Genomic DNA, 18389 nt, shown 5'->3' with positions numbered 1-18389 from the left:
ATTACATATACAACTTGTATAGTTAATAGAATCCTATTTAAGGTCCAGCTTCAAAGTCCCTTTTAGGGTTCAGAAAAAGACCCTACAACAAGCAAAGGAAACCTAATGACCTGAGGGCAAAAGAATCGGTTCACACCATTCTCCTTCTATGTACGTCTCTTTCTTGTTCTCTATTGTTCTCCTCTTGCTACAAAGTTTCCAGCTTACATACACTCATAATCAGCAATTCTTGGCAACCAAGGTACAGAGCTACATCTTCTCAGGGTCACAAAAAGCAGGTAAGAGTTACTAACAAGGCAGTAAGTGTCAGCTACTTTTATGGCACAAGGTGGGAGTGGTAAGTAGAAATTCCCCAGTGAGGTCAGCTAGAGATTAAATCAACATGGGAATCTAAGAGGGGATCTTGTGTACATCACTACATTCCTAGATGTGGGTAGGTACTAAGCTAAAGGTCTATAATCAGTAAAATCACGAGCAAGGTAAAAACTATCTTTATCTTCCATGTGCTGCCTTCTTTCCCAGCAGGCAGAGGAAGGTTCAGGTAGCTGGGTAACCAATGTAAACAACAGGGGAAAACAAGCAATGTTTGGTCCACATTAGCACTTTCACCAAATGTTAGCTAGCTATAAAGAAGCTTTCAGATCTAAGGATTAAACCTTTACCCTAAGCAGTTAGAAAACAAAGAAAGAATCCAAGCCTATTTGGTATAGGATCCCCAGTCTGGCACCTCCCAGCTACCCTGGTCATTTGCGGCGTAAGGACCAGAATTTGCTCTCTAGCACCCATGAGAAAAAAAAAAAAAATTACAGCTCCAAATGTAATCTTAACACTGGGCATGCAGAGAGGAGAAACCCTAGTACTTATATTTCCTTGTAACAGTTATGATCAAAACTATTTATTACAATAATCTTAAGCCGGGTGGTGGAGGCGCACACCTTTAATCCCAGCACTCAGGAGGCAGAGCCACTCGGATCTCTGTGAGTTCAAGGCCAGCCTGGTCTACAGAGCGAGATCCAGGACAGGCACCAAGACTACACAGAGAAATCGTGCCTCGAAAAAAACAACCCCCGCCCCCAAAAAAAAGAAAAAGAAAGAAAAACACAACAAAACAAAAATGTAAAAATAAAAAGAAGTATTTATTAATCTTATGAGATGGTATTATAAATATGAGGGCCAAGATATTATGCACACAGAGCTATCCATAAAGGTTCTATCTTAAGATTTCTATCATTCAAATTATCTAAAATTTCAGTAACTTCAAAGAGAAAAAACACTTGCCTGATCTTTGCTTGATTGTCCTATTTTACTATATATCAGAAGTCAACGATACACAAATGAAATGTGCTGATGTAAATAAATACTCAGGGTTTATCTAGAAATAATTTTTAGTATATAATATATTTAATTGATTATATTAAACATTATTCTTGAAATTTTGGGATAGAAATAACTGGATCTGTTTATTAACTTGCATAAATTATATAGTTATAAAAAAAAAGTATGGTAACATTTGATTTAAAAAAAGATTTCTTAAATTCTATGTGTTGTCTCTAATTCAAGATAATATATTTATATGTGTGTGTGTGTATGCATGCATGTGTGTGTGCATGTATGTGTGTGTGTTGCAAGTACACAAACGTCATACTACCAATGTGAAGGTCAGAGGAAAACTTTGAGGAGTCAGTTCTCTCACTGCACCTTGTTTCTGAGGTTGAGTCTGTCTTGTTGTCATGTTATTTCTAGCTAGACCACCGTTTCTCTGATCCTCCTGTCTCAGACTCTCCTTTGCCATAGGAGTCTTGGGATTACAGGTACATGTCAAAACATTTGGCTTTTTATGTGGGTTCTGATGATCAGGCATGTGTGTGGCAAGTGATTTTATCCACTAAACTATCTCCTTGGGCCCCAAGATAATATATTTAATGTAAAAACTTGGAAGAAAACACAAAAGAAAGAAAGAAAGAAAGAAAGAAAGAAAGAGGGGAGGGAGGGAGGAAGTAAATTATTTAATGAACGAATCAATAAGAATGAAAAAAAAACAGGCATTATCATCATAGTTGTGAAGCACAGTTGCATTCTGTATAAATAATCATAATTTAAAGGACTTATATTCCTCTCATACTAGACATTTCAATTCAGATGGAAATTAATGACCTAATTAGAATTGAGATGTGATGGGTTCATTGCTTTGATATCTATAATTTGAATGATAAAAATTTTGAGGACTGGTAATGAACAACTTTATTTATGGAACCTAGAGAGAAAAATTCAGGAAGAAGGCTGAGATTTTCTGCTGACTTAACACATAGTTCTCTTATTAAACTTGCTACTGATTGACCCTAAGGATATAGCTTAAAATGAAAACGAACATTTGAGGGGTGTAACTGAATGTATATCTAGCTAACAAATCTGGTTCTTCTCTTCTGTGGGACTAAAGACAATACTGGTTCTAACTTTTAAAAACCTGAACCCTCCAAAACTATCCTAAAAGGGAGCTGCTACTAAATCCACAAAGTATTACAATGCTGTCTCTCTAATCAACTACGTGCTTAACCTATATACTCACTCCAAAGGCAGAAACTTTTAAAAGTCTAGCTTTATGTATCTCCTAGAAAAGGTAGCTAATAAGAGTTTGGGGCTTTCAATATACCATTTTAAAAGTTCTGGTGACAGCAACAGGGTAGTCAAGTTTTTACTTTTCGCAGCTAGAGTTCAGAAAATAAAACCCATCTTTCACTCATTACCAAAGCGTTTGTACAGTCAAGTCAATCTGAAACCTCACCAAAAGGAAAATGTTTCATTGGTTTTCTTTAATATGTCCTTAAGAATGAATGAGTTTAGCTTTATGAAAAGCTTCTCATATATTTTAGCTATACATATATTTTTTTGTTTATCAAAGAATGCCATAAATCTACAGACTATCAAGAATTTAAAAATTTTTAAGGTTTCAAAAGATGAGTAACTCTGGCCAGTGTTTTCTTTCTCTAACTTATTCTGAATTCTTGTTTGTTGCATCACTTTGGAGAAAGGAAGCAGGGCTACTTACACTGTTAGAAATTTTCATCTAACTCTTGCCACATGAGCCACTACATAGACAGCAAGACTAAGCTATGTCTTGCTTAAAAAGGGTAGCACCCAGCTGCCTTACCTGTCTACAGCACCACTTGCAGTGGAGGGGGAGGTGCCAGTTCTTTAGGGAGGGCAGTGCAATGCTTCCTCCTCTTCTGCAAGCAGTGTTGGAGATGCTGTAGAAGGAAGGGCATCCATGAGAGGAGTGGAAGGAATGATGGAGGGCACAGAGAATGTTGTTTAAAGGTGATTTTTGGCCACCTATGCTAAAGGTAGTGTCCAAGAGACAATGTTTGGGCTAGTCAAAAGCATATTTCAAGATCTAAAAATGGGATCTGATTATCACCAATTTAAAAACATGTGTCATAATACATTCTATGGGTCACCAGATGTATTTAGCATATATATATATACCAAACAGACTTCAAAAATGCATACTTGAATAATCCTAAAATTAATTTCAGCCTTAATTCTGAATTTATTGATTGTCTAGGTTCCAGTGCATACACCCAGGAAAATACCTATTAACAAACACTATTTCAATTCTATAATGTAGATTATTTAGATTATTTTCTAAAAAAGGTTCATTCACTTGTTGTTGTTGTTTGGGTTTTCTTTAAGGACCATTAAATTCTAAGATGACAGTTAAAAAAACTAACATTTTCAAATTAGGGTAAACTCTAAAATTCTGGAAGAGTCCACGCAAAAGGCAAGAACTTAAACAGTATAACCTCTATCTGTTTAAAATACTGCTTAAATACCTGCTTATTACAAACAAATGCTTCAGTTTTTTCCCTTGAAATCATGAGAAACTCATCAAATAATTGTATTTATAACAAATAGATTATATAGTTCATTTATCCAAGTATTTTTCTGTGGTCCTATTTCAATTCCAAAACATACATCAATATGATATAATACAATGACACACAGTTGTAATCTTGAAAATATAATCCTTGGGTTTACTTCAAAAAAATGAATCTCATGGTTTTATATAAATAAACCTACCCAACGATAAAAATGACAGAAGCAAACCCAAACCTAAAATCAACACAAATCATAAGAGTAAATTCCTAGTAGAAGAAATACTCATAATTTTCAAAATATGATGCTTTATGAATATAAATTAAGCACGTATGCTTGCCAAATTATATGATCATGTCATTAAAATCTCAGATTTGTTTCTTTTTAGAATATTAACACATATTTGACTATATTAACAGTCCAATAACTTGAAGGACTAGAAAGTTTTCCAATATTTTCCACATGCTTTTTTATTCAAACTAACAAACTGTGAGTAATAAAGTAGAATCAGATTAACCTAAAAAACTTGCTCTCTATATCAGAATTACTTAGAATGAAAAAGATATTAAATAAACACAACAAAGATATACATAAGAAGCTTCTTCAATAAGAAGGATTTAGTATGTAGTAGGTATAACTATTCAAACAACTAGAGATATGATAAAAATATAGACCACATCAATTTGTAAGATAATTTTTGTCAGCTTTTTCTGTTGAATTTACAAAAGAAATTATGAAATATACCAATTATTTTAATTTTAAAAAGTATACTCAGTATTAATCTAGCTTGTACTTTTACCATGTGGTGATATATTGGGTACCCTACTAAACTTGCCTGAAGATCAGAGGACAGAGCTAGCCACTAGATTACACATAGAGATCAGGCAGTGGTGGCACACAGCTTTAATCCCAGCACTCGACCTCATGCCTTTGCTTGGGAAACACACACGCCTTTAATCCCAGGAAGTAATATGGCAGGACAGAGAAAGGTATATAAGGCATGAAGAAACAGGAACTCTCTCTCTCTCTTGAGGCTGAGGATTTCATAGAGGTAAGAACTAGTGGCTGGCTGTTCTGCTTCTCTGATCTTTCAGCTTTCACTCTGATATCTGGCTCTGGGTTTTTAGTTGAAAGAACATCTAAGATTTAAACAACATTGCCACATTACTAAATAAACCATGGAAGTCTTTATTAATAAAAACATACCCACCTCACAGAATAATGTAAGCTTGTCATCTGGTAAAAGACCATTGGCTTCATCAAGCAAAAAATCTCTTCTAATGAATTTTTTAAATCCCCAGTCCTTCCCCTGTACAAATCGATAAGCTCTTTGGCTTTCTGGTGGAAAACAGAAGTTTAAATTAAACAAGTATCAAAGATACATTTTTTCTTAATGGTGAAGAAATATATATTTACAGGACATAAATAACCACTATGATATATCAGCCATGTGTGTAAATAAGGTATCTGAAGAAATATGTCAAGGAGAATCAAACCACTACATTGTTGCTCAAAAGTTTGGCCACAGTTAATGAACTTGAATTAAGACTTATGACTCTCTTAAGCAAAGTCATCAAATCTGCTAGAAGGGAAAGATACATACAGACACACAGAAACACATTATCATTCTCATTCTCTCTCTCTCTCTCTCTCTCTCTCTCTCTCTCTCTGTCTTGCGTGCACACACACAACTGTCTCTAAATAAAACAGATTCAAAACATACTGACATAGGCATAAGTAGTCATCTAATCTAATTACAAAATATCTTAATAGCTGTTTCTCCCTTAAAACTAGGTGCTTAATCCATTACAAAACGTTTTAAGCTCTGCTGGCAAACCCATCCTATTTATTTAAGTTTGCTGAATTATAGAAAACTTCAAATTTGTAAGAACACGAATAAGCCTCCTGCCATTCCCAAGATTTTAGATATAATCTCATGGAATACACTTTCATACACAAAAGGCCAAAAGACGCTTTCAGTATAATTTGTAAAAGATTTTGATAAATACCTAAGATGTTTCAAATATCTCAGATACTGCTCAATTGTACACTGTAAAATACACAAGATTCTCAGCAGAAAATATTCATTATATATTATTATCTATACAATCAGGATGTAACTTTAACTAAAATACTCTATTTTAAATGTCACATAATATGGAAACATAAATATTAAAAAGTGTGTGTGTAGTAAGTTCCTTGGTTCTTTGATTCACTTCTAGAAAGTATTTACAATTCAGTGTGACAGGTTACAGGCTATTATCCATTAAAAACACTGTAAATATTCTCTAACATTCTTCTATTATGAAGCTCCAAAGTAAAGCATTTCCACTAAGGTTAATAGGCTCTGAATAAGAGAAAAATGGATTTTCTTTCATTTAGTGTTAGTTAACTGGTAAAAATAAATCCCAGGGACAAACCATGAGGCCATTCCACCTCCTTTGTATTGTTGCCCAGCAAGAAGAAAAGGGAGAAGAAATTCCCTAGTGACATGTACCAGGCATCCTGTTTTAGCACCAACTATTTTTCCAAGTGACAAGTGAAAAGTCACTTTAGGGACATGAAGCAGTTAAACTTTAATATTATTTGAAGTACTTCTATATGTCTATGGAAGCTAAAACTTATGAAGAAACTTTAGCTAGAATGTGAAATGCAAAATTAAGCAGTAATGGTTACAGGTAAATTTTTGGACTAAAGAAATTTAAGGGAGGAAAATACTCCAAAACTTTTCCAGATAAAGTCACTCTAGGTAGATAAAGAGACTTCTTCATCCAGTTTGCCAATCACTTACCCATTGCTTTTGTTTCTTCCCTTTTAGCATTCAGAAGGGAAAATTTGAATTTTGCTCGAACCTCACTTTTTGGGCAGCTGACTAAAAGCAAATATAAGGACAAATAGTCTTTACTTTCATCATCTAATCCCTTTGGGTTTACCCTCAGGCACCTAAAATAAAACAATAGGTCACTTAGAGGAATTTAGTATTTGACATTAGCAAAAAGACAGGCGACACTGAAATCACTTGCAAATTATATCACAACAGCACTCCTGTAATAACTCCATGTTTTTTCCCTTTCTCCATTTTAGTAGGAATTAATTACTAATTTAATGTAAAATTATATTAATACCCATAGGGCCAACAACAACAATAAACCCAAAGTAAGAAAAAATATAGTTAAAAAATATAATAATAATGCTTACCATTTCATTTTATCATTTGGGCCAGAAGAAAATGTTGAACTCTTTAACACTTCACCCATTTCTTCTCGACAAAAACTGAAGTTATTAATAGTCCACATGTAGGAAAATTTCACCACTTTAACCTATGAGATCAGAAAGCCACTTTTTATACTCAGGACTTAATCTCTTAACTTGTCACGAATTAATATTCATTCTAATGCTTTTAGCAACGATGTCATACTGTTTTACAATTTTACAATAATACTTGTCATGACCAGAAAATTCATGTGACATGCATCAAATGAATTTTAATGGCTGTACCTGTGTGTAACACCAGCTTTCTGCAACAGGGCTAGGAGACATATCTCCAGGCAGCGGTGGAGTAGGTTCCCGAGACATTGCCACCTTATAACAGGCTTAAGATTCATATAGTTTCCCACAAACTTGAGTAATTTAGCTACAAGAAAAGAAATTAAATTTATTGATCAACCTTTGAGAAAATCAGGAGAGAGAATATAAAGTTGAGGAAACTATTATTAAAATTAGATTTTAAAAAACACATTAAGTGTTCAAATAATTTTAGAAATTTTTAATAAATGAAATCATAAACATCTGTCAAATACACATCTGAAATCTAAACAAGCTCAATACTTATATATGACACTATTTTCAAAATATCACAAATTAAAAATATTCATGTAGCCGGGCGGTGGTGGCGCACGCCTTTAATCCCAGCACTCGGGAGGCAGAGGCAGGCAGATCTCTGTGAGTTCGAGGCCAGCCTGGGCTACCAAGTGAGTTCCAGGAAAGGCGCAAAGCTACACAGAGAAACCCTGTCTCAAAAAACAAAAAACAAAAAAACAAAAAAAAAAATCATGTAGCATATTATAGAAACCTAATGACATCAATGTCTGATTCATCCTCTGCCATCACTTCCTGAAATCCAAAGGGCCATGAGCAAGTTATCACTAACTACTTGTCATCATCTTCCAGTTCCCAGTTCTTAGCAAAGAATCCCAGACTCCAAAAAAAGCCTACAGAGAATGCAGACAACCTGGCTGTGTCATAAGACTGTATCTCTGTCAGAGTGTTTCCTTCACAGATGGACTGAATCATGTATTTCCCTTCTAGTTATCTGTTTCTGTACCAAATCAACTGGATGTACAATCAACAATCTATCTGGGTGTTGTTGAACAGCATTTGTTTGAGATATTCTCCTTTCTCCAATATGCACTTTTGCAAACGTTGTCAAAAATCAGTTGGTTGTACTTGCATGGGAAAATTTTTATATACTAAAGCAATATATTTCATTATTGTTGAACTGTGTTCTTTTTTTCAATGTTCACGTCTTCCACTCTCCTCCCATCCACTGACTGTTGTTATTGATATTGTTGAATATACTGTACTGTGTAAGAGCAATGAGAATCTACTTTTGATTTAAGAACTGATAAAGAAACCACATTAATCCTATGGAGGGAGGGATATACTTTCGAGAAGACGACAAATCCTTCAATAAAAAAAGAGACATAACTGTCTATAAAACTATAGGACAGTAGTTTAAGATGAGAAAATAAAGATTAAAATAAGCCACTTGAAAGACTGAGAAAAAAATAAAGCTATAAAAGATAAAACAACAAATAAAATTGTTAATGAAGAAGAACTTTAAAACTCTGCAATATAGACATGAAGCAGGAGCCAGAAATCACTGTGCAGACCTAGATCCCTAGGCAGAGAGCAACAGGATCATGGAAACACAGCCTGGACTGCATGGAAAATTCCAGGAGGGCCTACTGGAAAGGGAGAGAACTTAAGAGCCCCAAAATGGAGAGGAGGGCTATGAAATTCTGTATTTGGGGGGAATGACATTTGTACATAAACTCACAGCTACCTAAAAAGGGCCTGCACAAGGTTTGACCCATCCATTCATGAATGGAGGGCTTTCCACATGGGGCCCAGACTATTGATAGCTGATGGGTGTTCGGGGAAAGAGAGTCGCTGTTTTCAATGGTGTAACACTACTGAGATATTTAGACTTGACTGAAATAACTAACAAATGTGGACTACATGAGTGAGGTTAACAATAACAACCTAAATAAGAATTCAAAATTGGGCCAGTGAGATGGCTCAGATGGCAACAGCTCTTGCCATCAAGCCTGACAACATGATTACTATTCCTTGAATAAGGAAAATTGATAAAGAAAGAGAATTGGCCACATGGTTAAAAAAAGAGAATTGACTCCTGGGGTTGTCTTCTAAGCTCTACATGTGGGGCATGGTACACAAGTGCCCCTCCACCCTTTCCACAAACAAAAAATAGTAAAACAAACAAACCAACCAAACACAGACAAAAATCACCAATGAAATATATTACTATGAAATTCAAAATGAGGAAAAAAACAAATTAATGTGGCCTTATTTTTCTACTTGCTGATTAAAACCTAAGAAAAACAGAGTGATTACTAGTCTCACAGACAAATTTTTCATGTTTAAAAGGCAAAATAACATTTCTAGATATGTAAAACATGTATACCATACTCACCTACTTCTTGAATGAGATAAATTTCCTCAAATTACAGTCAGACAGAGGAAAACGACACAACAATCTCCATATAAAGCAGTTCTGATTTTTATCCCATTTGAATATGAACAAGAAACTCATGTTTTAAAGGAGATAGTGGCCAAGCATGGTGGCACACACCCATAACCCTTGTAACCCCAGCACTCAGAAGCAAGAGAACAAAGACTGTCATTGTGAGACCAGCCTGGGCTACATAGCAAGACCTTTTCTCAAAAATAATAATAAAAACAAACTCTTAAAAGACTATGATGAAGTAAATCACTAAGTTAAAACAGTAATTAAAACTATAAAATAAGTTATTTTTTAATACATAAAGGGAATATATTCATTTTATTTTTTTAAAAAGGTTAGTGTAAACTATAAGCGAGATTTGATAAGGTTTGGTATACAATAAGGGACAAATTATAGTTCATTTATCTATAAATATTTTAAGTAGCTGACATTGACATATGCTCCTCAAGCTTGGGAGACATTAATTTTAATATGAAATATGTAAAATTAAAAGCAAATAAAAGAAATAAGATTAAGAAATTGGTATGCAATAGATGAGAAATCTTCAGTTAGACAGGAAGGAGGCTACTGATGTAGCAGGAATCTTAAAGAGTCTTATTAATAAAATCAAACCTGAGCCAGGTATTGGGGTGAACTGGAAGATCAGAGAACGAGAACAAGCCACAGCTAACCTCACCTGGCCAACTTCTCAGCTGGTCTTGTTTCCTCAGACTGGAAGCTTCTGTGTCCTCATCCCAATGGCTCTCAGCTGAACTGTGCTGCTCAAAACCTAAAAGCTTGACCAGCCAAATGCTTAACCAGCCAAATGCTTCTAGTTTCTGGTCCTCACGCCTTATATATCTTTCCTTTCTACCATCACTCCCTGGGATTAAAGGCTCGCTTTCTGGGATTAAAGGCATGTGTCACCATGCCTGGCCATTTCCAATGTGGCCTTGAACTCACAGAGATCCAGAGGGATTTCTACCTCTGGAGTGCTAGGATTAAAGGTGTGAGTGCCACCATTTTCTAGCCTTTGTATCTAGTGGCTGTTCTGTCTCTGACCCCAGATAAGTTTATTAGGGTGCACAATATTTTGGGGAACACAATACCACCACAGGGTAATCTCTAAGGCTTCTCTAAAAAAAATATTTGAATGGAAGACCAGAAGATTAAATAACATCAGACACAAGTCAAAGCCAGTAATTTGGAGAAGAGAAGGGCAGCAAATGTGAATGCCTTGGGCAGAAAAGCCTATGAGAGTCCTGAGAATACTGATAGCAGTCAAATGTGTCTGATGTCATTTCAAGATTTTAAGGGAAAAATATACATAATTTAGGTAATAGTGCAATTGAAAAGGCAACTTTCAGAGAACAGACTGGTTTAGTAAAAGCCAGGGAAGAATACATGCTGAAAAACAAATTATGAGGCTATTAAGGACAGTTTGACAAGAGATAATGCTACCTCAGTAAAATTACAGAAAAGGGCCCTCTCATTTGAAGAAATATTTGACAATCAACAAAATTTTTGATGGACTGAAATTAAAGTGAGGAGCAATCAAGGATAAGTTCTTGTTTAGGATTTGAGAAATGGGAGAATGTTGATACCATACACTAAGACAGGGAAAACAGGGTAAAATTGGGGGCTGGAGAACAGGTTTCAATATAGTGAGTGTGCAACATCACAGTATATCTCAAGTGGAACAACTTTCAAATTAATCTTTCCATTAGATTGTGCCACTTCCTTTTTATTATTAACATCAGTTCTAATGTAGTGACCCAGATGTGCTCACAGGTTGCATAAAATAAGTAAATAAATAAATAAATAGAACCTGTCATAACATGCTTGTAGCACAATGATAAACTGAGGGATCAACAATTAGCTAAGTAAAATTGAAAATTAAGATACTGGAGACATCCTTGAAAGCACTCAAATATTTGTTTCCTCATAGTTCACAATGGCTGAGCCACAGCATCAACCTATTCAAGAAAACACTAAAGAAAAGGTTTGCATGGTTAGAAAGGATGTTTTGTTTTGTTTGTTTTTTCCAGCCTGGATTCTTTTCAAATGAAGTATCTATGACATGGGGTTACAGAGAATACTGCTCAACTGCATCTTGAGCACTTTATAAGGTATTATGACTGTTTATGTTTCAGTAATGCTGTTAGTAGTGATAACCTCACCTTAACTAGGAAAAAGATTTCAAATGTTTTAAAAACTTCTACTTTAGAATGTACGTAATCAACAAGGGATTGAACACACATTTGCCTGTCTCCAAACTGCTGTGGGATGTTCTGTATGTTAAATGTGTTGCTCTGATTGGTTAATAAATAAAACACTGATTGGCCAGTAGCCAGGCAGGAAGTATAGGCGGGACAAGCAGAGAAGAGAATTCTGGGAACAAGAAGGCTGAGTCAGAGAGACGCTGCCAGCTGCCACCATAAGTACCAACATGTAAGAAACTGATAAGCTATGAGCCACATGGCAACTTATAGACTAATAATTATGGGTTAATTTAAGACAGCTAGCAAGAAGCCTGAGCCATAAGGCCAAACACTTTAAATAATATAAGTGTCTTTGTGTTTATTTTATAAGTGGGCTGTCAGACTGTCGGGGCTTGGCGACCCGGAGAGAAGCTCTCCAGCTACACCAAACCTATGCTCCTCCCCTAGACTACTGCTGCCCATAAAAAGTGTAGAGATGCAACAGACCCACTGTTTCAACACTTAATATTACAGATGATAATCAAAAGACATAGATTAAAGTAGAATAATAAACCATCAGTTTTACAGTGTTAGGCAAATACTGGAATAAAGGACAAAGATGAGCCTCCAATGTCAACTTTACTGTTTCCATTATTCTTTTCCAATCTCTTTATTTTAAAAAGAAAAAATTAATATATTCTATTATCCAATGCCATTTAGGCTTTCTTATATTTGTTCTTTCAAAAAAGCTTGCATAAAAAGGTGCTAGAGTACACTGCATTTAAGTTTGCAGTCTACCATGTCCAGACAGCTCTGAGCTTGGAGTAAAACTGAGGACTCCCTTTCCAGCAGGCTTCCCTCCCTACCTGGATAGTGTCTCCAGGAGGCCTGACCTTATCTGGAAGCTGTCTCTAAGCCTGGATGCCTGATCTATCTCAAAAGTGACCTTTGACACACCTCCCTGCAGATGTTCTCCCCCTGATGCACATATGATAATTAGGTTTTGTGCTCCCATCGTATGATATAAGTGTGTTGCCAAATATAAATTAGGTGATGCCCCAGCTGCTGTCTCCATTCTACATATTTCCCCTCACTCTGAAATAAAGCTGAGCTGTAACACTGAAACTGTCTCCCAGAAAGCTGTTTGCATCATAGTCACAGGCTTTACAAAGCCCTGCAGGCTGCCTCTGCTCCCTTTGTCCTAGTAGCCTGGTGGGCAATGGACCATGAGGAAAAGGGATACCCAAAAAAACTAAAATATAAATAAAATAATATCTAGTGTAACAAACAATGTATGAGAACCAATAAACAAAAGATTTCTTCCTTATTCTACGGATATATGACAGAGCCATGGCATGATAAATCCGTCCTAAGTTTAAAAATACACTGAACATCACAGCATAATTATATAATACACCATTGTATTTACTTGCATGGCTGAATGGCAAGTGTATCTTGCTGTAGTCTAATATCTTGAGAATGTAACAGCGCTAGCCTAAGAAAATATCAAACTTTAAAGTTGAAAGTACAGTGTCTACTGAATGTAGACTACTTTCATAAAGTAGTAAAAGTCAAATGTTAAATCAATGTACGTGAAGGACTGTCTGGGCACGCTTTAGAAATTTCAATTGTGATATTTCCCACTTTATTTATTAAAGGAAAATGAGTCTTACTAGAATGAACATGTACAAGACTATTTTATGAAAGCATCAGAATTAATGTTTTAAACAGATGTATATTAACATAACTACCTATGTTCACTACAAAATTTCCCAGTATTTAGGAGAAAATAAAGATCAGGTCAAATAACCATGTACCTACATTTCTTCTCCCTACCAGAAGTAACCTGTAGCCTGAGATTGCTGATAATGTTAAAAGAATGTGGAGAGATTTATCAATGAATCCCTAAGCTTTACAGGCAGAAAGTTACAGATGTAATAAATATATGGACAGATATGACTAAGAAATACTAGAGTAATGACACTAAATGTAATAAATAATCTAGCAAAGACTGTCAAAATAAATTTTTTTGCGATACTGGAATAATAATAGTAATAAAACCCTTACAGTTAGTGGACTGTTAATGAAGAAAGAACTTACTAAGTTCAGTTATAAATGATCTGACATTTTAGTAAATGTATCTGTCAGGGTCTCCTTCATCAGTAGCCATACCATTATCAGCACATGTTCTGAAAACAGGGTACCAGGGAACCGGTACCAAAGAGAACATGTGAACTTTATTCTAAAACAACTGTGGTTCTATCTTTAACTGGCTTGGAAACTCTCTGAAAGCCTGGCTCAAGGGTTTGCCTGTTTTACCTGTTTCCACACTTTGGGAATGCAGAAGTGGCATTCTGGTCTCTAACATTGATTAAAACACTTAAGAGTAAGTCTACTAGCTGAAGTCACCTAGAACAAGAAATGGGAATGAGTGCAAGCAGCAGAGGTCATAAAGGACAGCAGAGGAAGGAAAAGTCTAAAAAGAAAAATGTTGCAGTTTGAATGTAAAATGTCTCCCATAGCCTCGTGTGTTTGAACTCTTGTCCCCTACATAGCGGCCCGTATGGATAGATTATGCAACTTTTAGGAGGTTGTACTTTGCTGACAAAATACATCACCAGGGGAGGGCTCCGAGGTCTCGCCCCCAACCCCTTTCATTTTGTATGAGGCTGAAATGTGATCACTCTGCTTCCTAGCTGACAGGCCAGCCTAGCTCCTGCTGCTATGCCTTCCCTGTCATGATAGATGGACTGTATCTCCTCTGGAACTGACAAAAGAAACTGTTTTTTCACTAACCTGCTTTATGTCAAGGTACTTTATTATAGGAACAGAAGAGTTACTAATACAGATAACTAGTGGACTAAAGCTTTGAAAAAGACCTCCCACATTATACTGGAAATCGTGAACACCACATGCATGCCAAGGGCTAACTATATTAGTAGAAAGGATACTATTAAACATTAACCTTTCAATTCTTAATACAAGTGCTGAACAAAGTGAAAGTGAAAACTAAGTCAAAGATGTAAATGACTGGGCTAAGCATTTAAATAAGTGTCCCAAAAAGACAATTAGCACAGGCACTAAATCAACAATTAATAATGGGACTTCATGAAACTGAGAACCTTCTGCACCACAAAGGATACCATACTTTAGACAAAGCAGCAGCCTACAAAATGGGAAAAGATTTTTAGCAACTACACATACAAGAGAGGACTAATATCCAAAATATATGTAAAGAACTCAAAACACAAGATAGCAAGAAAGCAAATGATCCAATTAAAAAATGGAGTACAGAGCAGGTCTTCTGTGTATATGTTATGGCTATTAGCTTGGTGCTTTTGTGGGATTCCTAACAGTGGGAGCTGGTGTATCTCTGACTCTTTTGCCTGCTCTTGAGACTCTTTTCCTTCTATTGGGCTCCTTGTCCAGCCTCTATATGAGGGCTTTCACCGTCTTAGTGTATCTTGTTTTATCCTATTTAGCTGTCACCTCTTGAAGGCCTGCTCTTTTCTAAAGAGGAAACAGGGCGGTAGGGGGAGTGAAACAGGGGGAGAGTACAGGTGTGGGGTAGCTCAGAGAAGTCAATGGAGGGAAAACTGTGGTTAGGATGTATTGTATGAGAGAAGAATCTGTTTTCAATTTAAAAAAGAAAAAATAGTGTATATATCTAAACAGAATTCTCAAAAGAGGAAACTCAAATGGCAGAGAAACAGTTAAAGAAATGTTCAAAAACTTAGACATCATGGAAATACAAACCAAAACTACTTTGAGATTTCATCTTACACCTGTCAGAATGTCTAAGATCAATAAAACAAGTGACAGCTCATGACGGTGAGGATGTGGAATAAGAAACGGTCATCCATTGCTGGTGGGAGTGCAAACCTGTACAGTCACTATGGACATCAGTGCATTGGTTTCTCAAGAAGACAGGAATTGATTTTCCTCAAGATACAGATATACCACTCTTGGGGTTAAAGATGGTTTGTCCTAACACAAAGATATCTACTCAAGTATGTTCATTGCTGTTTTATTCACAATGGCCAAAAACTGAACAACCTAGATGTCTCTTAACAGAAGAATGGATGAAGAAAATGTAGTTCATTTTCACAATGAAGTGTGATTAGGCCATTAAAAAAAAATACATCCTGAAATTTGCAGACAAATGGATGAATGTAGTGATATATTCTGTATCAAATAAAGCTTGCCTAAGGATCAGAGGACAGAGCCAGCCACTAGATTAAACATAGAGGCCAGGCAGTGGCGGCACACACCTTTAATCCTAGTACTCAGGAGGCAGAGATCTATCTGGATCTCAGTGAGTTCAAAGCCACCCTGGATTATATGAGATTGATTCAGTCTAGGAGAGAAACAGAGCCAGGCAGTGGTAGCACACACCTTTAATCTCAGCACTTGAGATCTCATGCCTTTGGTACCAGTATTTGGAAAGCATACACACCATTAATCCCAGCACTAGGAAGGAAGTGAAATGGCTGAGCGAAGAAAGGCATATAAGGAGTGAGGAGACAGGAACTAGAGCCTTTTTGGCTAAGGATTCAGAGGCTTTCGGTCAGAGGATTTGTGGAGATAGGATCTCATCTTCCTTTCGGCCTTAGGTAGTGGTGAGAAGTTTCTCTAGTGGCTTGTTCCTTTGTCTCTCTGATCTTTCAGCATTTACTCCAATATCTGGCTCCAGGTTTTTATTATAGGATAATTTAGCAATTAGTGCAACAAAACTAGAAAAAAGAATCATCCTGAGTGAAGTATCCCAGACCCAGAAGGACAATTAAGGTATGTAACTGCTTATAGGTGAATATTAGCTCTTACATTAGTGATAACCAAATAACAATCCCTAGAACAACAGAGCTTAGGTACAGAATAAGGGACTAGAGGATATAGATAGTTCTTGTTAGGAATGGAAAAATCAAATAGATAATTATAGATGGATGGAAGATGGCTGGATCAGGATTAACTTGGGAGGGGAAAGGGGAGGAAGACAGGAGGGGGAGTGGGTTGAGGGAGGGAATATGGGGAGAAACAGCTAAAAGTAAGGACCATTTGAGGGGTAGTATGAAAACCAAATAAAGTAGAATCTTCCTAAAATATATACATATATAAAAGCGATCTAAATGAAATCATGAAATAATGGGAAGAGTCCCAACAGGTAATCTCATTACCAAACAAATCTCCCAGCACTGGAACTGAGTCACATCTAATTGAGTTGGTGGTCAAAGGGGCAACACAGGAATCCCCAACTCAGGCAGTTGCCAAGACTACAGGTTTCTCTCTACAAACTGACAGCAGGGCCCCATTGCTGACCACAACATCTATAGAATGCACTGAACAGAGAAAAGTTGAGCTGGTGCCTTCACCCATATGTCCTATGTTGTTGGTACAGAAAGGCACTCTGCACACCACCAAAAGAGAAATATAAACACCAAACCAGCCACAAACCTTTTGATCTACAATGCTGTACTACCTGGAAGATATGCTAGGGCAATAGTGGCACAAAGCCTGTGGGAGTAGCTAACCAATATCTGATTTTACTTAAGGCCCCCTCCACAAGACGGAACCCATATGTGATACTGCTTGGGTCGAAAAAAAGCCAGAGATTAGATAAGCTAGGTATCTAGGGTAAAACAAAATACTACTGGTCTTTAAAAAAAAAAAAAAGTGATAAAATGACTCCTAATGATATTCTGTTATACTCATAGATCAGTGACTTCTTCAGCCATCATTAGAGAAGTATCTTCCTGCAGCAGATGGAAACAAACATAGAAACCCCAGCTAGACATTTCAAAGAGGGTGAAAGTTCTTGGAACACTCAGCCCCAAATGGAATGTCTCCTTCAAATCCCTCCCTTCAAAGCTCAGGGGACCCCTCAGAAGAGGAAGCAGAAAGAGTGTAAGAGCCAGAGGGGATGACAGACACTAAGAAAATAAGGCCCTCTAAATCAACATCAGCAAAGCTCAGCTCACAGAAACTGAAACAGATGCACAGCGCCTGCACAGGTCTGCACCAGATCTGCTGCATCCACTTTATTGCTTCCAGTTTAGTGTTTCCCTGGGACTCCTGAGTATGCAAACAAGTAGATCTCTTATTCTTGCGTTCTCCTTTCTGTTGTTTTGTCTTGTCCAATTCAAATATGATGTTTTGTTTTATTTTTGTTATTGTGCTGTCTGGATTTACGTCACCTTGACACAAGCTAGAGTCACTGGAGAGGAGGGAACCTCAATTGAGAAAATGCTTCAAAAAGATCGGGTTATAGTCCGCCTGTAGCATATTTTCTTAATTAGTGATCAAATGACAGAGGGCCCAGTCCATCATGGCTGGTACTTCCTTGGATAGGTGGTCCTGTGGTGTATACGAAATCAAGCTAAGCAATCCAGTGGAAGGAAGCCAGTAAGCAACACCCCTCCATGGCCTCTGCATCAGCTCCTACCTCCAGGTTCCTGCCCTATTTGAGCTCTTGTCGTGACTTCCTTCAATGATGAACAGCAATATGGAAGTGTAAGCTAAAGAAAACCTTTCCACCCCAACTCGCTTTTTGGTCATGGTGTTTCATCACAGCA

General features: G+C 36.6%; 1 protein-coding gene across 3 annotated transcripts in view; it reads right to left on the bottom strand.

Annotated features, from left to right (window-relative positions):
* Nucleotides 1-18389, bottom strand: part of Spopl (speckle type BTB/POZ protein like) — a 61802-nt gene that overhangs the window by 15352 nt on the left and 28061 nt on the right. For 2 of the 3 annotated variants that reach the window (XM_059260402.1, XM_059260401.1), the window contains exons 2-5: nucleotides 7372-7507; nucleotides 7072-7193; nucleotides 6665-6816; nucleotides 5084-5211 (exon numbers count right to left, since the gene is read on the bottom strand). In XM_059260402.1, the coding sequence (XP_059116385.1) occupies nucleotides 5084-5211; nucleotides 6665-6816; nucleotides 7072-7193; nucleotides 7372-7449 (480 nt within the window). In that variant the 5' untranslated portion in view covers nucleotides 7450-7507. Of the gene's footprint in view, nucleotides 1-3148; nucleotides 3246-5083; nucleotides 5212-6664; nucleotides 6817-7071; nucleotides 7194-7371; nucleotides 7508-18389 lie in introns of those variants that run through there. The other variant, XM_059260404.1, reaches the window with a different exon arrangement.

Source organism: Peromyscus eremicus, chromosome 4 (genome assembly GCF_949786415.1).
Source record: "Peromyscus eremicus chromosome 4, PerEre_H2_v1, whole genome shotgun sequence".
NCBI lineage: Eukaryota > Metazoa > Chordata > Mammalia > Rodentia > Cricetidae > Peromyscus > Peromyscus eremicus.
The sequence above is the reverse complement of the archived record's forward strand: the minus strand, read 5'-3'. Positions and strand labels throughout refer to the sequence as shown.